We start from the raw sequence: 21,642 nt of genomic DNA on the forward strand, positions 1-21,642 counted from the left end.
AGAATTGATCTCTCCCAAAGTAGTCAATTCAAGAATAAGTCAGACCACTGATACGGATACATTTTAAAGGTACATACTAAAATCATGTTCGTTGGATATAGATTGACATATTTTCGAAAAGAATAATGTTTCAAAAAAATGTGAAAAACAAAGTTTGAAACACTGAATTAGAACCTATTTTTCGCAACATAAAAACATGCTTTGTAAAAACATGAATTGATATTCGATGAACATGTTTTCAACATAATTAGTGATCTCAACGAATTTGAGTAATCTGGATCATTATAAAATGGGCTAAAATCCCACAAAAAAAAAAAAAAAAAAAAAAACTTAAACAAGATATATAGTCCAGTCCCAGAAGGGTTTCTCATCCAACGGCCTTGGATAGGTCAACGCATCTCATCTTACTCAGATGCAAATCAACACTAATTTTTCCTCTTTAATATAATTTCATGCTATATCTTACTATAATCAAACACAATACAAACACTTATTATGATATACATAGCTACTTAATAATATTACAAGACACATCACTCGGTCACATCCGACTACATCACTCTCACATATGTGTGGGCCCACTCATTTAATTATAAGATGGGATCCACACATATGCGAGAGTAATGTGATGGGATCAATATGGCCGAGTGCATTATTGATTACAATCGGATCGTTGATCTGATCATCAAATTCACCAAAACAAAGATTGAACTTTCGTTAAATCATACGAAAGTTGATCAAAAGTTCTGGCAACCCTCAAATTGCATTCTAGTCATATATAGTGGACATAAAGTACTTGGCTCAAACTTTATTTTGAAAAACAAGAATATTTTTTCCAGATTATTAGTATAAAAATTGTTGGACGATTTCTCCACCACCTTTGCCCAAGCCGGCCGCGACGTAATGGCGGCACACCATGCGCAGGGGCGGACCCAGGATTTGATTACAGTGGGGTCAAATATCTACCACATGATGGGATGGTGATGGTCATTGACTTGATAGATTATTCAGTGCCCTTGGAGCCACCATGTGGCGGTGCCCCAAGTCTCTCTCCACCACACATTGTTGTAAGATCCTCACATATAGTCTCGGACCTTACAAAAATGTGTAATTAAGGAGAGACCTGGGGTGCATTGAATAATTTTTCCATTGACTTTCTCTCTCTGCGGTTACCTGTTGGCCAAGCCACCCCTTCTCTCTCTCTCTCTCAAAACGGACCAAATAGAAAACCCCCGCCCTCTTGAGAAACTTTGTTGTATATCGGGTATACCACAAGTGATGGTATTTCCTCCGGTTCTTTTCCAATTTTTCGATCACACTTGGATAATCAGCTTCGTTCATTTCATAGAGTTTGGCGCAAACCATAATCCTATCAAAAACTGTGTTCATCGGATTTTAGTAGATATATGATCAGCACATATGAAAATTGACCAAAAAAAACAAAATTGAGTTCCAATTCAGTGTGCTTTTAGATCCAATTTTGATTTTCTTCAATTTTCACGTGTGCCAATCATGTATCTATGAACGTTCGATGAGCACGATTTTTGATATGTATAAGGTTCTCGCTGAACTCTATAAAATGAACGAAGCCGATCATCCAAGTGTGATTGAAAAATTGTCGAAAAATTAAAATCGGACCGGAAGGGATACTACCATCCCTTGTATACCCGGTATAAAAAAAAAAAAAAGCTTCTCCCTTCTTCTCTTCTCTCTCTCTCTCTCTCTCTCTCTCGCTCTACGTACTTATGAACATAAATTAACGGACACACGCTCCAGGCTATCTGAAGTTCTGAACCCAACTCGTACGAGTTACGACCTCCAATATTTTAATCCTTGCTTAATTTCATCATCGATCTGTTAAACAATCCCACCCCGGCCCCTTTTATTTCGTCTCTTCGATCTTCTCGACATTACTCACAGAATCGTTCCAGCTCTTTTCCTCCGATCAACTTAATTAGGCTGGCTACCGGGTATTTCTTTTTTGTAGCCCTCAAAGCCTAGCTAGAAGATATGCCGGAATCAGAAGTTGGAACACCGTCGACAGCAACACCGGGGACGCCAGATGCATCACACCGAGTCCACTCAATGTCCAATGATAGACAGTCAATGCCCCGAAGCAAGTGGTTGCCCAGATGCAAGTGCCTGTCATGTCTTCCTTCACAGGCTTCACTAGACGTCTCCCTCACCCGCAAGGTAGTATATCTTTCTTAACTGTTTTACTTACGCCTTATGCCTGGTTTTTACTTCTATTTGATATTATCTCTATATTTTTAAGGCAGATTTTTACGGTTAGTGAGGCTCGAAAAATGATAAGAGGAGAACTGGATGGAGATCGAACATGTTGGATTTCAGGAAAAAAAAAAATTCGATTCTAATATGCAAAGCCGAAGCAACTTTTGGTCTCGTCACCTATTCTCTGAAGCTGTGTGAACTTTTACAATTTCAAAAATACCCTTTCCAAATACATACAAACACCTCCTAACTGTAAGGGTAAAAAAGACATGATTAATTGGCTACCCACGTTCATAAGTGCCTCTGTTCGTAACTGTGAATTTTTAGAGAGATCGAGAAGCTAATTCTACATTTCATTTCTTGAATTTGGAATTTGTTATAGATCACAATCAATCTAATCTCTTTACACAATAATAGAGAGAGAATAATCAACACACTTAACAACTAACAAACTTTCCTGTTTAACCACGGGACAAGTATAACCAACTGTGAGCCGGCTAAGCCTAGCTAAGCCGGCTTTGAGCTAGATGAACTGAGTTGGGCTAACTTGGCTGCAGCTTCATGATTTGATGTACTTAACACACCCCCGCAAATTGATGTGGGAAGGATTGGCAGCCTCAGTTTGGAAGCAATCCGTTGGAATCGTGCAATAGTAATTAGGGGTTTAGTAAGGATATCTGCAATCTCTATCTAAAGTTGAAGGAATATACTTCACCACTAACTATTTTTGAAGCACTAATTAGGGGTTTATGCCTGTGCCTACTTAAACGATCGCACACGCAAATAACATTGGACTCACTTGTAATATATCAATCCTTACCCAATAAACCCAACTACGCAAACAAAAATAATAAAAATAATCCAAGAATATTCATAGGAATTGCCTATGTCTAAAGGCACGGCACGACGTAATAGCGAGTTTGCAACTATTCAGAATTACAAATGGGCTAGAAACAAAGACAAACAATAGAATTACAAATGAGCTAGAAATAAAAACAAACAACAACATAGTAAAAAAATGGTTCCGCCGCCTCAGATATGAAAAAAAATAAAAATAAAAAGGTCTCACCTCTGAGATATGAACAGCAAGAATTAATGGTGACAGATGAATAGAAAGGAGGGAAGAAAGTTTAAGAGAGAGAGAGAGAGAGAGAGAGTTTTTGAGGAAAGACGTAGAGGAAATTGTGTGATTGGTATAAGTGCTCTATTTTTGCTCTAAAAAAGGTTATGTATTTACAAAAATACCATTTTATAAATGGAGGGTGGAGATTTATGGGATATAAATTTCAATAGTTAAGATTTATGGATGTAAGATTCATATATATTGGTAATCAATACGTACTATTTTGGAATAATTGTGCTTTACTCGTCGTCAGCTAGCATGCATTACTTTGTTGATTCAATAATTTAATTTGTTTGGTGTGGTGTTGGGGGCGGGCGCATGCAGTTGGGAGCAGAGTTTGTGGGGACTTTCATACTGATATTTTCGGCGGCAGCTGGTCCAATTGTTAACCAAAAGCATAATGGAGTGGAGACGCTGATAGGGAACGCGTTATGCGCTGGGCTGGCAGTGATGATTGTGGTTTTGTCTACGGGTCACATTTCTGGCGCTCACTTGAACCCCTCAGTCACCATTGCGTTTGCAGCGCTCCGTCACTTCCCATGGCTCCAAGTCCCACTCTACATAGCAGTGCAGGTTTCGGCATCTATATGTGCTGCTTTTGTTCTCAAAGGTGCTTTCCACCCTTTCATGTCTGGTGGTGTCACTGTTCCTTCCGTAAGCAATGGCCAGGCTTTCGTGCTTGAATTCATCACCACCTTCATTCTTCTGTTTGTTATCACTGCCGTTGCCACCGACACCCGTGCGGTAATTAAGCATTTCTGCACATATATATATGCACTTACATTTACAACTCTCGATCCACTTGTTCTTGATTGTCGTTATCATGTAGTACATACGTGCATGGATTGATCAGGGTACGTACGTAGAACGACTGTAGATTATATATATATATATATATATATATATATATTTTGAAGGTACACCATAACCTACAATTTCTTCACCCTTTCCTCTCCATGTGGGGTATTCTTAACAGGTTGGCGAATTAGCAGGAATAGCAATCGGAGCTACAATATTGCTTAACATTCTAATAGCCGGGTTAGTGATTCTTCATTTTCAAATTACCCCCCCCCCCCCCCCCCCCCCCCTCGCTCTCTCTCTCTCTTAAATTACTCCATTCGTCCCAAATTCTTGGTCCTCTTTCCTTTTTTGGAAGTCTCAAAAGATTAGTTATATATTTTAATGTAATATATTTATAGTATCAAATATGAATATTGTTTAATAGATCTCAATGAGTTCTTTTATACAAAATTAGGAATTGCTCGTGTCCAAAGGCACGAAGCAATGCGTTTTGAGCACAAAATGTTTTTTGTCATAAAAAGTTTTTGTTTTCGATCCCTCATCACTATTTTCATTGGTAGTGTACGACACTACTAATGATCATCCAAATCACATAAATTTGAGCCAACAAATTCAAATCCAATATCATGTTGCATTCATAAGATCATATGTTATTTTCTTTTTGTATATGACTGTAAGAAAATCAACCTAAAAGGAAACAAATTAAAAAATATATTAAATTGAATGTAAGGAAAATTAACTTTAGACAGAAATCAATTATTGAGTTGATTTAAATTCAAGAAGATAATCAAGCTTTTTAAGGAAACAACTTAAAAACAATCAATCGAAAGAATTTACCAGTCATAAAGTTATGAGGTTTATATTAGGAAGTATGCTCTCGATCAGACGGATATGATCTATTGAAAATTCGATCCGATGGATGGTTGTAGAGGGTGTTGGATTTGTATAGATAGACAAAAACTACTCTGTTTTATAACCTAGATTTTTAAAATCACCAAAAAAAATTATAGATTATAAGATATAATTAATTGAAAAGTAGCACGTACTTTCAAAAAAGACCAAGATTTTGGGACAGAAGAGTAATATTATTTTTTTACTTCCTACGTCCCCTTTGTCACCTTTTTACAATCCAGTATTTCATTTTGAGTTGTTCCTTAATAAGTGTCAATTTTGTAAAATTAGTGGGTAAAAATTAGAACATTTTTCATTTTGCCTCTAGAAAAGTATGTTCCATTTTGTAGAGTGTAATGATAATATCTCTATAGAGGGTAAGTAGAGAAAATTATAACTTTTAGAGTGTAATGATATTATCTCTATAGAGGGTAAGTAGAGAAAATTATAACTTTTAAAGTGTAATGATAATATCTCTATAGAGTGTAAGTAGAGAAAATTAGTGTAATGATAATATTTCCATATGTCAAACTACGACAACAATTGACATCCACACGTTTGTCATCCTATTAGACAATGATCTGTCAAACTCACATTGATCAAACTTTTTAACAGAAAAATTCTTCACTCATTTAACTCAGCTAATAGCTAACACTATATATATCATCAAGAATGAATAGGCTGAACGTACTCTTTAATGGTCTGCTCCAAAAAAAGTTGACTGTCGGGATGGTAGAATGTGTAGACTTTTAGATCCCTAGCATCCATAGTGCAGTGGCCAAAAGTGTGTCGACATGTAAGATGAACAAAGTGAGACTCAATTTGGGGTGTTTATCATTTTCAAGTAACATCCTGGTAACTGAATGTGTTGATCACTTTCGCCATATATACACATTTGCATGCGATCCATCGATTAATACATTTTTACAGGCCTTCCACTGGTGGTTCAATGAATCCGGTGAGGACAATGGGGCCAGCGATTGCAACAGGGAATTACAAATCAATATGGATATACATGGTGGCACCCACACTCGGGGCCCTTGCAGGCGCAGGTGTCTACACACTAGTGAAGTTGGGAGCGGTTGAGGGTGAAACCCCACGCCCGGTCAGGAGCTTCCGCCGCTAAGGATGCAACACGACTTCTCTCCCCCCCTCTCCAGTCTCTCCCTCCCCTCTCCCTCTCCCTCTCCCTCTCCCTCCGTGTGTGCGCAACAAGGGCCTTGCTTAACCATTCCTATCACTATTACTATTATCATGCTAGAGCTCTATTATCAGTATTTGCCATCGAGACTTTTCTTCTATAATAACTTTATTTTTTTACGCAACTGATGTAGAAGTTGCGGTTTGTAAATTGAACGGTTCAAATCAGGAAAATATTAACTTGATGGCTTTTATTTAAAGAACACAAGAGAGTTGGACGAAACATTTATTCTTCTCTATCAAAAACCAAAGATAAGGATAAAGGCCAATTATATTACTTTTCATTCTATCTTAGTACTGTTACTGGCAACAACACATGCACACTTCTATCGAACAGCGCCACATGTTGATTCAAATCCTGGCTTTGCTTACTGTAGGTATGTAAGACGACCACAAGAACTAGTACTGTGAATTTTTTTTTCTCAAGTTGGAAGGCAGAGTAGCTATTTTTCGTTGGCTTCTAGGAGCATCAAATTACATTTGAAATGGACAAAATAAAATAGGTATTCAGTGCACGGAAAGTCCAGTAAAGTGTATAGAAAAAGCTGGGGAGTAAATGATAAAGGAAGTCAAAAGAATTTTGATTGCATGGGAGGGCAATTGGGTCATTCTAGCATATTTGGTAATCAATGACTGTGGCAAGAACAAATGTTCCCGTGGCATTAACTGCCTCCTAAACAATTTGTAAGGTGTGCTACGTACTGCTATCTCATATATCACTTGAAACATGTTCTTGATCTTGGTAACGGATGAGTTTGTGACGTCATATATATGAACGTTTGTCTTGATCAATGTGGCTGGCCATGGTAATGAATACCAGAAAGTCTATGTGCGCCCACCACGGTGGATTCATGCGATGACTGTATCACCGTGTGTGTGTCTATATATATATATATATATATATATATATATATATATATATATATATATATACCATCTCTCTTTTTGTGATAAGAATCATATATCCAATTGTAATCTTGCATATTTCTCTTTATTATATCCTTGGATTAGGAGATTTGATTGTGATTTCTTTGATTGAAGGAGATTTTGATGTACTCTTGCATAAACAAGTCAGCTTGAAGGAGGTTTACAGGATTTTGGGCTTGTTGAGCTATTTATTTTTTAGAGCTGTACATAGAATTTTTATATTCATCTCAAAATTAATTAGCAATGAATTGAGAGATTCCAAATATTATTAAGTAATTATTCATTTTACTATCAAGCAATGTGAGATTTTATTTCCTTAACATCTCCCATCACGTGCAACAACATTTGAAATCTATCACGTATAATCTCTTTTTGGGTCTATTATGCATTGTGCAGCCTTTAATTTGGTTGGTCATCACGGGGCATGGTCGGATTGTAAATTTTTTTAAATGTGGGGTGGAATAGGCTCCGTTCTGATACCATGTAGAAATTTTATATCCATCTCAAAATTAATTGGCATTGAGTGGAGAGGTCTAAATGTTATTAAGTGATCACCGATTTCACTCCCAAGCAATCTCTATTTATTGCCAATTAATTTTGAGATGGATATAAATTAAAGTTTCTACATGATATCAAAGTGGGGCCCATTCCACTCCATATTTTAAAAATTTTATAATTCACACCCACGATGGCAAACTAGTAAAAAAGTTTCACGATGATAGACCCAAAAAGAGGCTATACGTGACAGACCTTAAATGCGATTGCACATGAGGGAGGATGCATGTTAAGGAAACATATATAGTCTCACATTAATTACTTGGAAGCGGAATGGGTGATCATTTAATGACATTTGAGACTCATATAAAATTTCTACACTGTACTGCTATAGCGCTTGGTGTGCTACTAGTAATTGGCAGGGTGCTACAGCTTGGTATGTGTTAAACCATTATGGATTTGTAGGGGACAAGGAGGCCATAAATGTCTATGCGATCAGCTCGGCTGCCATGGTGGAAGCTTTAGTTGCTTTGAAGCATTTGTAATAATAGGATGAAAGAAGGGTTTGGGCAGGGTACGTAGAAATCGTTGATGCTTTGTGTTTTCCGGCCAATGCTGAGATGCTTGTTATTCCTTTTTTCGTTGGATTTTAATAATGAATTTCCATATGTACCCTGTAACAGAAATTCCTAGGTTGTAAGGGGCAACTTATATTTTAGCTGAATCATCAATAATGACTTAGTAGCAGTGGTAATGAAATCTAATTAATGTCCATGTTTCCTAAAAAAAATAAAACCAACCCCCACTTTTTCCACAAACCAAAAGCAATTCGCATGCCAGTTATAACCTTCATTATAAATACTAACTGTAGGACCAAACGCTTACCATCTTACCAAAACCCATAGGTAGTAGTAAAGACGCAACTCTATTTCCTTATACCATAGCGTAGCAGGCCCCAAACGCCACGGTTCGACTCATGTGGGCAGGATGCTGGCCCGCAACCATCAGAAAAAAAGCTCTAAATAATAAGTGGTTCAAAAAAAACCAAAAGAAAAGAAAAGAAATGACAAGACTTACAACATACAGACTCGAGGTGGTCGAAGCGATCAGACCTTGAAATACCAAACTAATTAATTCCAATATGACTTAGAAGAAGAGACATTTTAAAACAAAAGCTCTAAATTAAGAGAAATGGTTTTTGCACTCCTTTTTAATTCGGCAGCATATTTTTTCTTGTTCTATCTTATCCACGTGGAAGAGCAATGGCAGATTAGTTGTTGGCTTGCATTGCAAGGACCTTGAGCCAAGCTGGCCTAGCTAGGATATCGGCGCACCACGCGCTGACATGGGGGCGTGAATCAACCAATTTCTTCATTTGGCTACCCATCAGCCGTTGAAGGCGAGGGAGGTGGTGCAGATCCACCAAGGTGAAGTCATCTCCACCCAAGTACTTGAACTGAGCGAGTCGAACCTCGTATATGTCCAAAACTCGAACCAATTTGGCCTCCTTCTCCTGCACCACCGCTGCATCTGCCGTCCCACCCAGCTTCGAAGCTGCCGGATCAAACTGGTGAGCCTCCACGTCCATCCACACCGACGCGATTGCCATCTTCTTTCCATCATAGATCAGTTGGGTCCCCTTGTCTTCATAGGCGTGCGCGATGTACAGGTTAATAGCCCTCGACTCTGCAAAATTCCGATATAGTAAAAGTCAAATGGAATAGGGTTCTCTAAATTTTCTAGTTTGAATTAATTTCAGCATAGTTCTAACCTAATCTCAATTTTTGGAAATTACAGAGTTGGTGAAGAAAACATCATTTGGCAAAATATCGAATTGATAGTTATATGAGAACCACAAAATCATACCAAAGAGCGTCATATCTCCATCTTCAAACGCCGGCACAAGACCAAATGGCTACACGTACGATCAGGGGAGAGAATGAAAAATTATACAAGTCAACAAAGAAAATATTGAAAAATTATACGTACGTACGTAGTAGTACGTATTAGTCGATCTGTATTAATTAGTTTGTTGTTGTACAAATATTCGTGCGTACGTACGTTGAGAGAAAGGAAAGGTTGCTTCTTGTGGGCACCGGTTCTCATGCCGACTGGAACAAACTCGAAGTCGACTTCTTTCTCGTAGAGGCAAGCGAGCACTCGTTGGGTTGCGGATGAAAATACTTCTCCGTGGACCTTCATTGTTGCCGGCCGTTTCCCAAGGGCTAGAAATTAACGTCCGGATCGAGATGGTTAATTATGGACTTAATTTTTGGGTAGACTTTGGGAGACGTCGATGAAGGGATTTTTATATTGTGGGGTTTGGAGTGATCACTTACCTAGCTCATTTTTCCGAAGTCTATTTTTTTTTTGAGAGCACCTCGACTAATTTCCTGGACTTTGAAGGTAACGACTAGGCATAATTCCCAATGACCCCAAGATTTGAAATTACTCTCTCTGTTATCAAATAATAGTTCACCGTGAAAATACGTGCAATTATTGAAACAAAAATTGGTGTCAAAAAATTAAAAAAATAGTGCAAGAAAATACCTTATATTTTTGTTCGAAAATTGCATGTATTTTTTTATTTTTTATGATGAACTACCGTTTAGAAACATAGGAAGTAGTAAATTTTAGAATTAGGTTTGCTGAGGTTACCGTTTATGTAAGCAATTATCCAACTACTTTAAGTTTAAGAACTCTGATCATACAGTGGTGGACTGTTTTTTAACATTTTTAGACGGTGAGATTAAGTGCGGGGAGGAATGATAAAATAGAGGCCAGGGTGGGCGTAGACTTTTGGGTGGTGGAGCCACCATGCGTGGCCAAATATGACTGCTACTATTAACTGGACAATATTTTATATTATCTCGTATTTATAAAATATTGGTATTGAATTCAGATGATTGGTGAAATGAATAAGTCATAGACTGATGGCATATAGTATTTAATTAATAGCGTGTATAGTGAATTAATTATCCAACAAAACATTAAAGTATACAACTCGATCGGTGCGATTTATTGCAGAAGTAACTTCATTAATTAATTAATTATTAGATACTACTATATATTTTAGATTTGTTGTTATCTTTCAAGCTAGTCGATGGATGAAATTTTTTATTATCTCATCAGTGTTTATTACATTTTGTTTGGTTGTAAATGTACATCTTATACAGTCGTCGCTCCATTCATTCAAACCAGGACACAATTTTCGGATGATTGCGGATGCATGGTATATAGGGTAATGGTTATGATAAGTTGATTACTATTTTGCAAATAACAGCGGATAGTGAATATATATATATATATTAGTGTGTGTTCACTTCGGCATCGTCCTTTAAAATGTCTACATCAACATATCGTAACATCGGCCTTCACCTGCTAAAAGTTCAAATCTTACCCATTCGATATCTTTTAAGTTAGGAGTACTTGCATGGTAATTAATTAAATAGAATGAGATTATATTAGATTAACCAAAGTTGCGTCGCTCTTCGATTTAAAGCTTCGACGGCATTTTGCTTTATTCCAATTGGCAAGACACGTGGGAGTGTTTTTTTTATACCCTATGTTGCTAGGCCGTGGACTTTACATGTCGATCGGAGTGTTTTTTTATACCTGATGTTGCTGTTCCACACAAACAAACAATCCACACAAACAAACAATCCGAGCCCTTCGTTAAATGTAAACTATGTTTTTCAAGACCTTCCCTCCCCCGCCCCCCAAAAAAAAAAAAGGCTCAATTCAATACTTGTAGATACTTGATCCAATCATCTAATTTTTCATTATCTTGAAATCCGAATGAAAAGTTAGATGATTAGATCGCACACATATAGATATCGGCTTGAGCTGATATTTCGCGAAAGGCCTTTGAAACAATATTTTACATTTAATGAACGACTCAGAACATTTGTGTGGCCCCACACAAAATCTACGGATGATTTGTTACCTATATGTCTGTGTGAATAGCACAGTTGTTTTTGGAATTAGGTGTAGAATATTAAAAGGGAAGTTGGAGGTATCACCTGTCCTACCATAATTTATTTAATGAATTTTTTTTACGGAATTTTAAAAGACTGAGGCGTTGATTATACCATTAGAGCATCCGCAATGGTACTAATCAAAATTAAAAATCAAAATGTGTCACGTCTGCATTTGATTATCCATTTAGTCTATAATCAAACTTAATAACTTCTACCTCCACATTGGTTATTTTTGTATCCCTAACCAAAATAAATCCAACAATACACAATGCACATTTGTCCAATCACAAACGAGTTTTAATCACGCACCCGACCACACCAAATTATTCGTCTCGATGAGACGATTCCAATATAGGGTGTTTTTGAGTTATTGAGTTTTAAGTTTAATTGTTGAGTTTGGTTTTTGAGTTTTGGTTATTGATAAAAGTTGTTAAGTTTGGTTATGGAATGGGTGGAATTTGGTTATTTACTTAAAGACTTGTAACTTTGGTTATTACAATGTGGGGTGTTTTTTGAGCATTATTGTTAAATTTGCTTATTCACATCCATTTGCTTATTACAATGCGGATGCTCTTATGATCCATCTTTTGTATCAACATTATTAATTTTAAAAACAATTGATTTTTGATTATACAATTGTAGATAGCCTTATCTTATAGGAGTAGAAAAAAAAAAAAGAGAAAAAGTATAAAAAGTGTTAGTGGTGGAACTGGCCGGGCACTCCATCTAATGAGAAATTATTCGTTGCCCCAAGGGCAATGCCAGGGGTGCCTTCCACCTTAAATATCCACAGACACGCATTTTCTTCTTTTTTGTCCCACTAGACACAGCTTTTTTTCTAAAATTAAGTGTTTCAAATTTCAATCCATTTGAATGGGTAAGAAGATTTTATTTTTTTATCATTTAATTCTAAAGGGTCATAATTAAATTTTGACTATACGACTCTCGTTGATTAACCCTAAGAAAGTCTTAGAATCAAATATCTTTTAGGACTAACCAACGAGAGCTTTAGAGTCAAAATTTAATTATGACCCTTTAGAATTAAATGATCAGATAAATAAAATCTTCTCACCCATTCAAACGGATTGAAATTTGGAACACTTAATTTTTCACCCTTCAGTTTATATATATTAAAAAATATGGATAAAAAATTAAGTGCTTCAAATTTCAATCCGTTTGAATGGGTGAGAAGATTTTATTTATCTGATCATTTAATTATAAAGGGTCATAATTAAATTTTGACTCTAGGACTCTCGTTGGTTAGTCCTAAAAGATATTTGATTTTACGACTTTCTTAGGGTTAATCAACGAGAGCTCTATAGTCAAAATTTAATTATGACCCTTTAGAATTAAATGATCAGATAAATAAAATCTTCTCACCCATTCAAATGGATTGAAATTTGAAGTACTTAATTTTTTAACCATATTTTTTAATATATAAACTGAAGGTTGAAAAATTAAGTGTTCCAAATTTCAATCCGTTTGAATGGGTGAGAAGATTTTATTTATCTGATCATTTAATTCTAAAGGGTCATAATTAAATTTTGACTCTAGGGCTCTCGTTGGTTAGTCTTAAGAGATATTTGATTCTACGACTTTCTCAGGGTTAATCAACGAGAGCCCTATAGTCAAAATTTAATTATGACCCTTTAGAATTAAATGATAAAAAAATAAAATCTTCTCACCCATTCAAACGGATTGAAATTTAAAACACTTAATTTTAGAGAAAATGCTGTGTCTAGTGGGACAGGAGAGAAGAAAACGCGTGTCAGTATATATTTAAGGTGAAAGGCACCTGTGGATCAAAAAAAAAAAAACCACAAAGGTGGGAGGCACCACCTGGCATTGCCCTTGGGGCAACGAATAATTTCTCCCATCTAATACACTACTGCACGCGTATGCTAATTGATCTCTCCATTACTCTACTCATAGCTCATGCTATTACAATCGGATCTGAATCATCTGATCAAATTCACCAAAACAAAGAGTACTGATCTTTCTTTAAATCACGAAAGTTGATAAAACTTTCAGACAACCCTCAAATTCTATTCTAGTCATAGTGAACGTAAAGCAGTAGCAGTACTATTTAATTTGAAAAACATGAATAGTTTTTCCAGATCATTATATAAAATTGTTCGGACTAATATTTCTCCACCACCTTTGTCCAAGCAGGCCGCGACGTAATGGCGGCACACCATGCGCTGACCTTCGGCCGCTCCTGGAAAATCCGCTTCACCGGCGTCCTCATCAGATAATGCAAGCTCGGGAGATGAGTTAAATCAGCCGAAGTAAATTTATCACCACCCAAAAACTCAGAATTTGTAAGCTTCTCTTCATAAACATCTAACACTTCGGCCAACTTGGCCTCTTCCGAGGCCACTGTCATCTCATCAGGCGGCAGGCCGTTCTTCGGCTTGTACACGAGTTCCGAGATCAGCTTCAAAGCCGGTGGATCGAAATGGTGGTCTTCCACGTCAATCCACGTGCTTACTATCCCTTGCATCTTTGGCGCCATGTAGATTTGATTTGTCTTTGAGTTTAGGTAAATGTGTGATACGCATCTCATGATTGGCCTTGACCCTGGCGTTAACAATGGATTAAATCAAGAGTTAGAATTGGTAAAAAAAAAAACAAAAACATAGTGATATGTTTCTCGTCATACTTCCATGTTCTAACGCACTTTAGAATCATACATTCATGTGAAGCCTACTAGTAAGTATACAAGCCACTCATGAATGTGTAAAGTTGTGAGCCTACCAAAAATGATCAAGTCTCCATCTTGAAAAATTGGAAGCGTGCCCAACGGCTGTAGGTACGTAAAGGGAAAAGGATAGTAATAGGTTAGCGCACTCATCAACACAACCATGGATCAAAACATTGAAATCGATTTAGAAAGATGTTAGCTAGATTACGCTGAGAGTGAGGAAAGGTTCCTTTTTATGCTCTCCGGCGTTGAGGTCCAAGGCTACAAACTCGAACTCGACTTCGTGCTCCAAAAGCGAAGCTAGTGCTCGCATGGTGGCCCGAGATTCAACTGCGCCGTACAGTTTTCTAGCAGCCATGTGTGTGTGAGAGAGAGAGAGAGAGAGAGAGTAGAGAGAGAGAGAGAGAGAGAGAGAGAGGGATGGATTTTGATGTCAAAACAACATGGTGATACCAGGCTAGCTTTGAAGAAATGGGGTCCATTTCAATAATTTCGTAAGTGGTGAATATCACGCTTTCAAACTGAAACGAAAACATTGTAATGTAGGGTCCACTACAGAATGTGTAGGGTGTATCACATTTATTTGTGAATATATTTAGATTTAAATGAAACTTTTTTAGGAAAAAATTTCCGAAAAAGAGTTTGAAGTTTTATTTGAATTTGCACCACAGGATTTTCCATTCTGAGCTGGACTGATGAGTTGTGTTTTGTTTTGTTCTGTAGTCGTATTGTCTTACGTATCAACACCTATAAACTAACCTAGTACTATAATTAAACTATCTGCCACCAAACGGTCCAAACCGATGCCATCCTGGGGTCCCTTTTTCCTTTTGACTCGCTGGTAATTAATGTCCCCTCTCAACTACTCCACCTAATTGGTACTAGAGATTATAATAATATATCTAATTATCTAAACGTACCAGGATTTTCCATTCTGAGCTGGATTGATGAGTTGTGTTTTGTTTTTGTTTTTAAGAAATTAATCAGAGCCATTGGCCCGGGACTTTGTTTACCAAAGTAGTAATTGTAATCGGAATTGACGGGAAACAATCACAACTCCATAGACCACTATTTGATCGAAAACCGTGATTAATAACAAAAGAGCAAGGGTAATAACCGTGATCTTTTTTTTGGTCAATAATATCCATGATCTTTGTCCATTATTGTAAATAATGTTTGTCGATCTCCCTCATTGTTACTTAATTTGTTGTTTCATTTCTTTGGTATTTACGAAAAGAGATTACCCAACATTCATTAAAGGTGTTTGTGCGGAGGAGCTTTGGATCTAACTTGTACATGCGGGGTGCATGGTTCGAGAAAACATGACTTAATAGTGATCGGGTTGTTCTATCTTGAAGGGGATAAGCCATATGAGGAATTAATTCTGTTAATCAGTGGTCAAGCTTTTAGCAACTGCAGATCAGAACTTCAATTTCTTCAATCCGATACTTTTGCAAATCAATCATCATGGAAAAATACTGTAACATTCAATGTGATTTATTTACTTGATGTAATTAAGTGGATATATATATGTGTGTGTAATTAAATCATTGAAATTTTTAATGATGAAAGACGAGGCTGCCGTGGAGTAGGCGATTTTAATTTGCTAAAACTCAAACTTGACTGAAGACCGACCACTAACGACAGGTACTAGTTATTTGACATTCCATATTTCCGGCATGAATTAATTGATGATAAAATCAAATATTTGCATTCAGGGATTCGATTGATCATTACATAGCCGAATGATCTTGAGCCTTCTTTTGCATATCAATCACCTTAGCCCAAGCGGGCCGGGCAAGGATGTCGGAGCACCACGCACTGACCCGAGGGCGTGACTCGATTAGCTTCTTAGCCGCCGTCCCCAGTAGACTCTGCATATTTGGCAGGTGCATTACGTCCACTATAGTGTATTTCTCCGAACCCAAGTACTTGAACTTTTCAAGCCTAGCCTCGTAGACGTCTAGAACTTTAGCCAGCCCGGCTTCCGCTTCAGCCACCACGACTTCATCCGGTCCTAAACCCTTGCTCGGCTTGATGGCTAGCTCGAAGATCAGCTTGAGTGCCGGTGGCTCAAAGTGGTGGTCCTCTACGTCCACCCAGTTAGACACGACGGCTTGCTTCCTGGAGTCCCAGTCGATAAGGGCTTCTTCTCCTTTGTGGCCATATTGATGGGCCATGCATCTCATTGTTGTCCTCGATTCTGAATCAATACCACATTGGTTAGTGATTTTAACTTGAGTAATGATACATATATATGTGTTTCATCTTGATCGAGCTGTCTGATGAAAGTGGGCTCCTCATTATTTTGCGGAGTTTACATTCATCAGTCGAGTCATTTCAAATACATTTGTGTCTCCATCTTGAATTATAAACTTTCATAGATTTTCTATTTTAATCCTCGGAAACCTGTTCTTATTTTGACTTGCTTCCTAATGACGCCTTAATCATTGAGGGAAAAAATCATGTGACCACTGGACCGACTCAATATTACGTTGAACTTGGTAAACATCAAATGAGTTTAGGGATGAAATTGTGAAATGATTAATTAGCATGAGCTTTTCTCAAAGGGAAAACCAAAGGGATCTGTTTTGTTCTTTCACTTAACTTAAACATGTATACTTTTACTTGTTCAACTTTTGTTTCGTAAGCTCGTACTCTCTTCGTCTCATACTGTTTGTTTTGTACGTGTAATTCAATTTATTAAGGGGACATACGATTAATGTATGTCTTCCTTACAAAATACGATGAGATCTCCAACACTAAACCCTAGTTTAATACTTTCAAAGCTACTTGTAATGATTTAGGAGGGTTATGTTGTGTAAATTTACCCACTTTTTCAAATAGGACAAGTTTTTTGGGATATCCAAAAAAGAAGGAACAGAAGACAAACAATTAATTTAGGACGGAGAGTGTAATCGAAACATAATCTTGGCTGGTCAAAGTAATTGAACAGTATGAATTAGTAATTGGTTTTACCGAAGAAGATGATGCCTCCCTCCTCGTACACTGGAACTTCCCCAAATGGCTGCAAATGGCATGGAATTCAAAAAACAACCTCATAATTACCATAACATTATGTTCTATATTCAATATATGCGATATAAAAACACGTGTATTTGAATTTGGCCTTTAAACATACCTCACAAACATAAGAATTAATCTAAAAGTTAGAAAGGAAAAAAAAAACCCTCAAAAATTTTGGTGGTGGGTACCTCTATGTGCCTCCGTTTGATTCCGGGTCAAGAAATAATGTACTTTTGTAAAAAATGAACTTCGAAAATTTTGGTGGTGGGTACCTCTATATGCCTCCCTTTGATCCGAGGTGATCAAGAAATAATGTACTTTCGTAAAAATTTCTCTTACAAAACACAAAATCCCATCTTGCTCTTTGGACATCACGAAAATAAGAGCTTATACAACTAATTTCGGTAACTAAACACGTAAATTGGTAAGCCATTTCACAATTCTATAGACTCTGATCCAATCAAAGCGCAGAACGAAAATTGAAAACAAGAAAGACAAAAGTTTCAGAGGTCATGCATTTTCAGATAGTTTATTAATTACTACTTACACTCATAGACAGGAAAGGTTTCTTTTTGTGTTCCCCGGCATCCAAATCGACGGCGACGAATTCGAAGGGGACATCCAGCTCAAAGAGCAAGGCCAACAACTTCAATGTGGCCGGAGAGTTCAGGCTTCCGTACACTTTCCGGGCTTCCGTCATAGCTTGCTGCTAAATGGGATCGCAAATTGCCTTACTTTCTACCTACTATATCAGAGAGTGAAGAGTATTAAATATTGACTCAGTATACGAGATACATATATAAAAGCATATACTACATGTATCCAAATCAGCTTGCTCTCAATTAATTCTTGAAAGACCAATCTCAACATTCTGTGAGGTCTAATTAAAAGTCGGAGTAAAACCTAGGGCAGACCCTAACCCAAGAGCAGCCTAGGCCCCTAAAAATGTGTAAAAATTAGGGCCCCTAATTTTTTTCAGCACCCAATATACAAGTAAGCAAACCCAACTTCATGCTCTCTTTTTTCTTGTTTTTGAAAAGTTCTTATTTTTTTTGGGAATTTGTTTTTGAATGCATGCATTTGTTGATGAAAAGTTCTTTTATAGAGTGTATATTTTATTTTCATAATTTATTAATGGCCCCATTTTGAAGGCTTCGCCTTAGCTTCCGAAATGTCGAAGTAGGCCCTCTGAAAAAATCATACATGAACTATTTCCCGCAAGAATTGAGAACACTTGGAAGGTTTCAAACTTGAGGCTTAAGAGTAAGTAAACCCTTTAGTATTCCTTCACACTTCATGTTTTTCAACACATTTTTTGCATTTTGACCACCAACTTAATGTTCTTTGTATTTTCCACTTTAAAAAATGCTTTGTGTATTCCACCAACACATTTTTTCACTTTGAGAAACAAAAGATCTGATCGATTATGATCCTTGTTATTTTCGGTTATTGTGTATGAAAATTTTGGTGATGAGCAATATTCAACCGTGATACCATTGTGTATGAAACTTACATAGTCTTTGGCAAATTAAAAATCATCATAAACTAGAACTGGTACTTCATTTATTTAGCTATAGAAAACAAAGTACCTGAGGGGTTGTTGCAGCTGGTTGTGATACCAAATCACCACGTGGTTCTGACTTCTTTTTTTCAAACGGTCAGGAGTGTTCGGGTCGTACACCTCAACTAATTAATTCCCCAACGGTCTAGCAAATGCAGACCATCCACGCCAAAACTAAAAAATTCAGAAGAAATTACTTTCTTGCAACCTGAAAAAAAAAAAAACCTGGCCTGGTCAATTGAGTCATGAGTGATGGTGAGCAAAGCCACCACCGACTGGATTAACCTCGGGGCTTTTCTGACTTTTAGTTAAAAACTGGGTAGGCCAACAATTTATCACATGCCGACTGTTAGGTGAATTAACCAGAAGAGATGAGTTGGGTAGACTCCATTTAAATAATGTCGGTAGTGGTGAACCTAATAAAAAAAATTTCAGTGCCGGGTGGTGGGTACGACGTGGTGCCCGCTCGGCATATCTAGACCGTCCATTGAAGTTTTGGATGGTTCGGATTTAGAGAGAGAAAATGATGGGGGGAGAGAAGATAGAGGATTTCAATATGAACCGTTTAAAAGTGCATTGGATGGTTTAAATGTGCCGAGCGGACACCATGTAGAATATACGCACCCCGCACCGAAAAGTTTCTCAAAACTAAGGCTTTCAACCCCCAGCACGAAAGGGTTGGATGATGGATGCTCATATCTAGCCTCCAATCATCTTTGTCCCTTTAGCTCGGACAAGATCAAAAAAGCCTTTTTCACCCCAAAAAATAAAAATCAGTAATGCTAGGAACAAAGAAAATTTATCCCGAAACTATCCCGAAAAGATCAACTAGTGGTTGAGATTCACTTTGATGTGTGTGACACAATCATCAAAGTGATTCTCAACCATTAATTGTTATTTTCGGAGTAAGTTTTTTTAGTACCTAGCATTCCAAAAAAAAATTCATAAAAGCCTTTTATCTCAATATCGTTTTCAGCTTCTTTTTTTTATTACTATTGATAGGGCGAAGTACAAGGATTTATTAGAACAAGATAACAAAGCATCACAATGCAAACCAAAAAACACCAGAGACTGCCGACAAACCAATCACAAGAGCAGAAAATAGAAATTCTGGATGTTAGTATAAACTTTGGGAAGGGGGGGCTGCTGTCCCCTAGGGACAACAGCCTGCTGTTGTGCCCAATTTCTGGGTCCACTCCGGTCTCATTCCGATAATCGGAATTATTCACTTTATAGAGCTCGTCGAGTAGAACAACTACATGAAAAATCAGCTTAATTAGATATCATTAAAATGCCTGATCGGAGCCCATATAACTCTCTATACATGGGTTACAGTGGATATGATCCAGTGTTTCGGATCTATTCTTTTCAAGATAAAAAGGTTCTGATCAGGCACTTAATGATATCCAATTAAGCTAATTTTTTGCATAATTGTTCTACTCGACGAGCTCTACAAAGTGAACAATTCCGATCATCGGAGCGAGACCTGAATGGGCCCAGAAATTGGGCACAACAGCACGCTGCTGGGGACAGCAGCCCCCCTTCCTAAACGTTGATATTCTTTGCCAAAATAACCAACACACCAAATTCACTAGTTACTAGGCCATATTCTCCAATGAACTTATCGCCACCCAAATCGGCCAATCTAACCCCCACAACACCACCACCCCCCCAACCCCCCCGATCTCAGCATCACCGGTCCGCCCACATCCTAAACTCCATCTCCACAATCGAAACCTACTAAAATCAAACTGAAAACCCACAACCAACTCCACTAACCAGTGGATTTCACGATCAGATCTCGTGGCTTGTTGGGTGTGGCGTCTCACTGTAGCAAATGTGAAATTGCCAAGGAACTTGGCAAGTCAGTAGGGAGTCAATTTTGAGAGGATTGGCCAACCTCCAAAGGGAGGAGGTGCTGAGACTGTTGGAGTCGCTCTTACAAGGATTTAAGACCAGAAAATGATGCAATATAGAAATATACTCTCCTTTCCCTCCACAATTCTAACATTCCAACAAAAACACTAGCAAATAGAACGACACATTACCCCTTCTTTTAGGGCGTTGTAAATATGTTGCTGTTGTCACCCAAACAAGAGTAGAACAAGAAAAAGAAGGAAAAAAAAGAGAGGCAAACCTCCAGCATTAGCCAGTCCAGTTCATTCAAATTAGAGGTAGCAAACGGACGGGTTTGGGTCAAATTGGGTAAGTTGTTAGTGGGTTGGATCTTTAATAGGTCATTGACCCATTTAGACCCATTAACTATGAGTCTAATTACTCATACCCGACCCGACACATTTATTTTAAAGCAAACCCGACCCGCCCATTAACCCAATTACATATATACTAAAAATTATGATCGAAAAATTAGAAAAGTAAAAAAAAATTATGATCGAAACTCATAAATTTTTTCAAAAAGACGAGAATAAGTAATTTTTTTTGTCTTATTGATTTTTTTTTGTCTTTATTCAGAAAATTATAAGTTTCGATCAATTTTTTTTACTTTTCCGATTCCTATCATCAAAACAAATTAATAAGTCACAAAAATATGACACAAAACAAAAAAAATGCAAAAAAAATTTGAATAAAAACAAAAAAATAAGTCAATTTTTTAATCCAAACCCTTTGCGGGATTACCATGAGAGAAATTTATGCACGGCGGAGCACAATTTCACGGGTCCATTCGCGTAATGAATGGATG

The 21,642-nt window shown here is 37.3% G+C and overlaps 4 protein-coding genes across 4 annotated transcripts; 1 reads left to right on the forward strand and 3 right to left on the reverse strand.

Moving 5' to 3' along the window:
• The first annotated feature begins 1,737 nt into the window (after nt 1-1,737).
• LOC131315099 (probable aquaporin NIP5-1) lies at nt 1,738-6,470 on the forward strand. The gene is made up of 4 exons (XM_058344167.1): nt 1,738-2,193; nt 3,680-4,099; nt 4,332-4,393; nt 5,978-6,470. Exons 1-4 carry the CDS (start codon nt 2,011-2,013, stop codon nt 6,171-6,173), a joined length of 861 nt encoding a protein of 286 aa, XP_058200150.1. The 5' UTR covers nt 1,738-2,010; the 3' UTR covers nt 6,174-6,470.
• A 2,287-nt stretch (nt 6,471-8,757) lies between these two features.
• Nucleotides 8,758-9,952, reverse strand: LOC131315104 (glutathione S-transferase PARB-like). The gene is made up of 3 exons (XM_058344172.1): nt 9,731-9,952; nt 9,536-9,584; nt 8,758-9,355 (listed from the first exon to the last, which is right to left on the reverse strand). The coding sequence occupies exons 1-3, from the start codon at nt 9,869-9,871 to the stop codon at nt 8,940-8,942; spliced, it is 606 nt and encodes a 201-aa protein (XP_058200155.1). The 5' UTR covers nt 9,872-9,952; the 3' UTR covers nt 8,758-8,939.
• Nucleotides 9,953-13,546: 3,594 nt separating this feature from the next.
• LOC131315105 (glutathione S-transferase-like) lies at nt 13,547-14,841 on the reverse strand. Its single transcript, XM_058344173.1, has 3 exons — nt 14,562-14,841; nt 14,407-14,455; nt 13,547-14,229 (listed from the first exon to the last, which is right to left on the reverse strand). Exons 1-3 carry the CDS (start codon nt 14,709-14,711, stop codon nt 13,790-13,792), a joined length of 639 nt encoding a protein of 212 aa, XP_058200156.1. The 5' UTR covers nt 14,712-14,841; the 3' UTR covers nt 13,547-13,789.
• Nucleotides 14,842-16,010: 1,169 nt separating this feature from the next.
• LOC131315106 (glutathione S-transferase-like) lies at nt 16,011-18,523 on the reverse strand. Its single transcript, XM_058344175.1, has 3 exons — nt 17,928-18,523; nt 17,333-17,381; nt 16,011-16,556 (listed from the first exon to the last, which is right to left on the reverse strand). The coding sequence occupies exons 1-3, from the start codon at nt 18,078-18,080 to the stop codon at nt 16,087-16,089; spliced, it is 672 nt and encodes a 223-aa protein (XP_058200158.1). The 5' UTR covers nt 18,081-18,523; the 3' UTR covers nt 16,011-16,086.
• Nucleotides 18,524-21,642: the final 3,119 nt, after the last annotated feature.

The sequence above is a fragment of the Rhododendron vialii genome, chromosome 13a, assembly GCF_030253575.1.
Source record: "Rhododendron vialii isolate Sample 1 chromosome 13a, ASM3025357v1".
Classification (NCBI taxonomy): Eukaryota; Viridiplantae; Streptophyta; class Magnoliopsida; order Ericales; family Ericaceae; genus Rhododendron; species Rhododendron vialii.

Coding starts and splice junctions, on each gene's coding strand:
- LOC131315105 (XM_058344173.1), bottom strand. CDS start 14,711: ATGGCTGCTAGAAAACTGTACGGCGCAGTTGAATCTCGGGCCACCATG. Junction 14,456..14,561: donor AACCTTTCCTCACTCTCAGC/GTAATCTAGCTA, acceptor ACGTACCTACAG/CCGTTGGGCACGCTTCCAAT. Junction 14,230..14,406: donor TGGAGACTTGATCATTTTTG/GTAGGCTCACAA, acceptor TGTTAACGCCAG/GGTCAAGGCCAATCATGAGA.
- LOC131315106 (XM_058344175.1), bottom strand. CDS start 18,080: ATGACGGAAGCCCGGAAAGTGTACGGAAGCCTGAACTCTCCGGCCACA. Junction 17,382..17,927: donor AACCTTTCCTGTCTATGAGT/GTAAGTAGTAAT, acceptor TGCCATTTGCAG/CCATTTGGGGAAGTTCCAGT. Junction 16,557..17,332: donor GGGAGGCATCATCTTCTTCG/GTAAAACCAATT, acceptor GTATTGATTCAG/AATCGAGGACAACAATGAGA.
- LOC131315099 (XM_058344167.1), top strand. CDS start 2,011: ATGCCGGAATCAGAAGTTGGAACACCGTCGACAGCAACACCGGGGACG. Junction 2,194..3,679: donor ACGTCTCCCTCACCCGCAAG/GTAGTATATCTT, acceptor GGGCGCATGCAG/TTGGGAGCAGAGTTTGTGGG. Junction 4,100..4,331: donor TTGCCACCGACACCCGTGCG/GTAATTAAGCAT, acceptor TATTCTTAACAG/GTTGGCGAATTAGCAGGAAT.
- LOC131315104 (XM_058344172.1), bottom strand. CDS start 9,871: ATGAAGGTCCACGGAGAAGTATTTTCATCCGCAACCCAACGAGTGCTC. Junction 9,585..9,730: donor AACCTTTCCTTTCTCTCAAC/GTACGTACGCAC, acceptor TCGTACGTGTAG/CCATTTGGTCTTGTGCCGGC. Junction 9,356..9,535: donor TGGAGATATGACGCTCTTTG/GTATGATTTTGT, acceptor GGAATTTTGCAG/AGTCGAGGGCTATTAACCTG.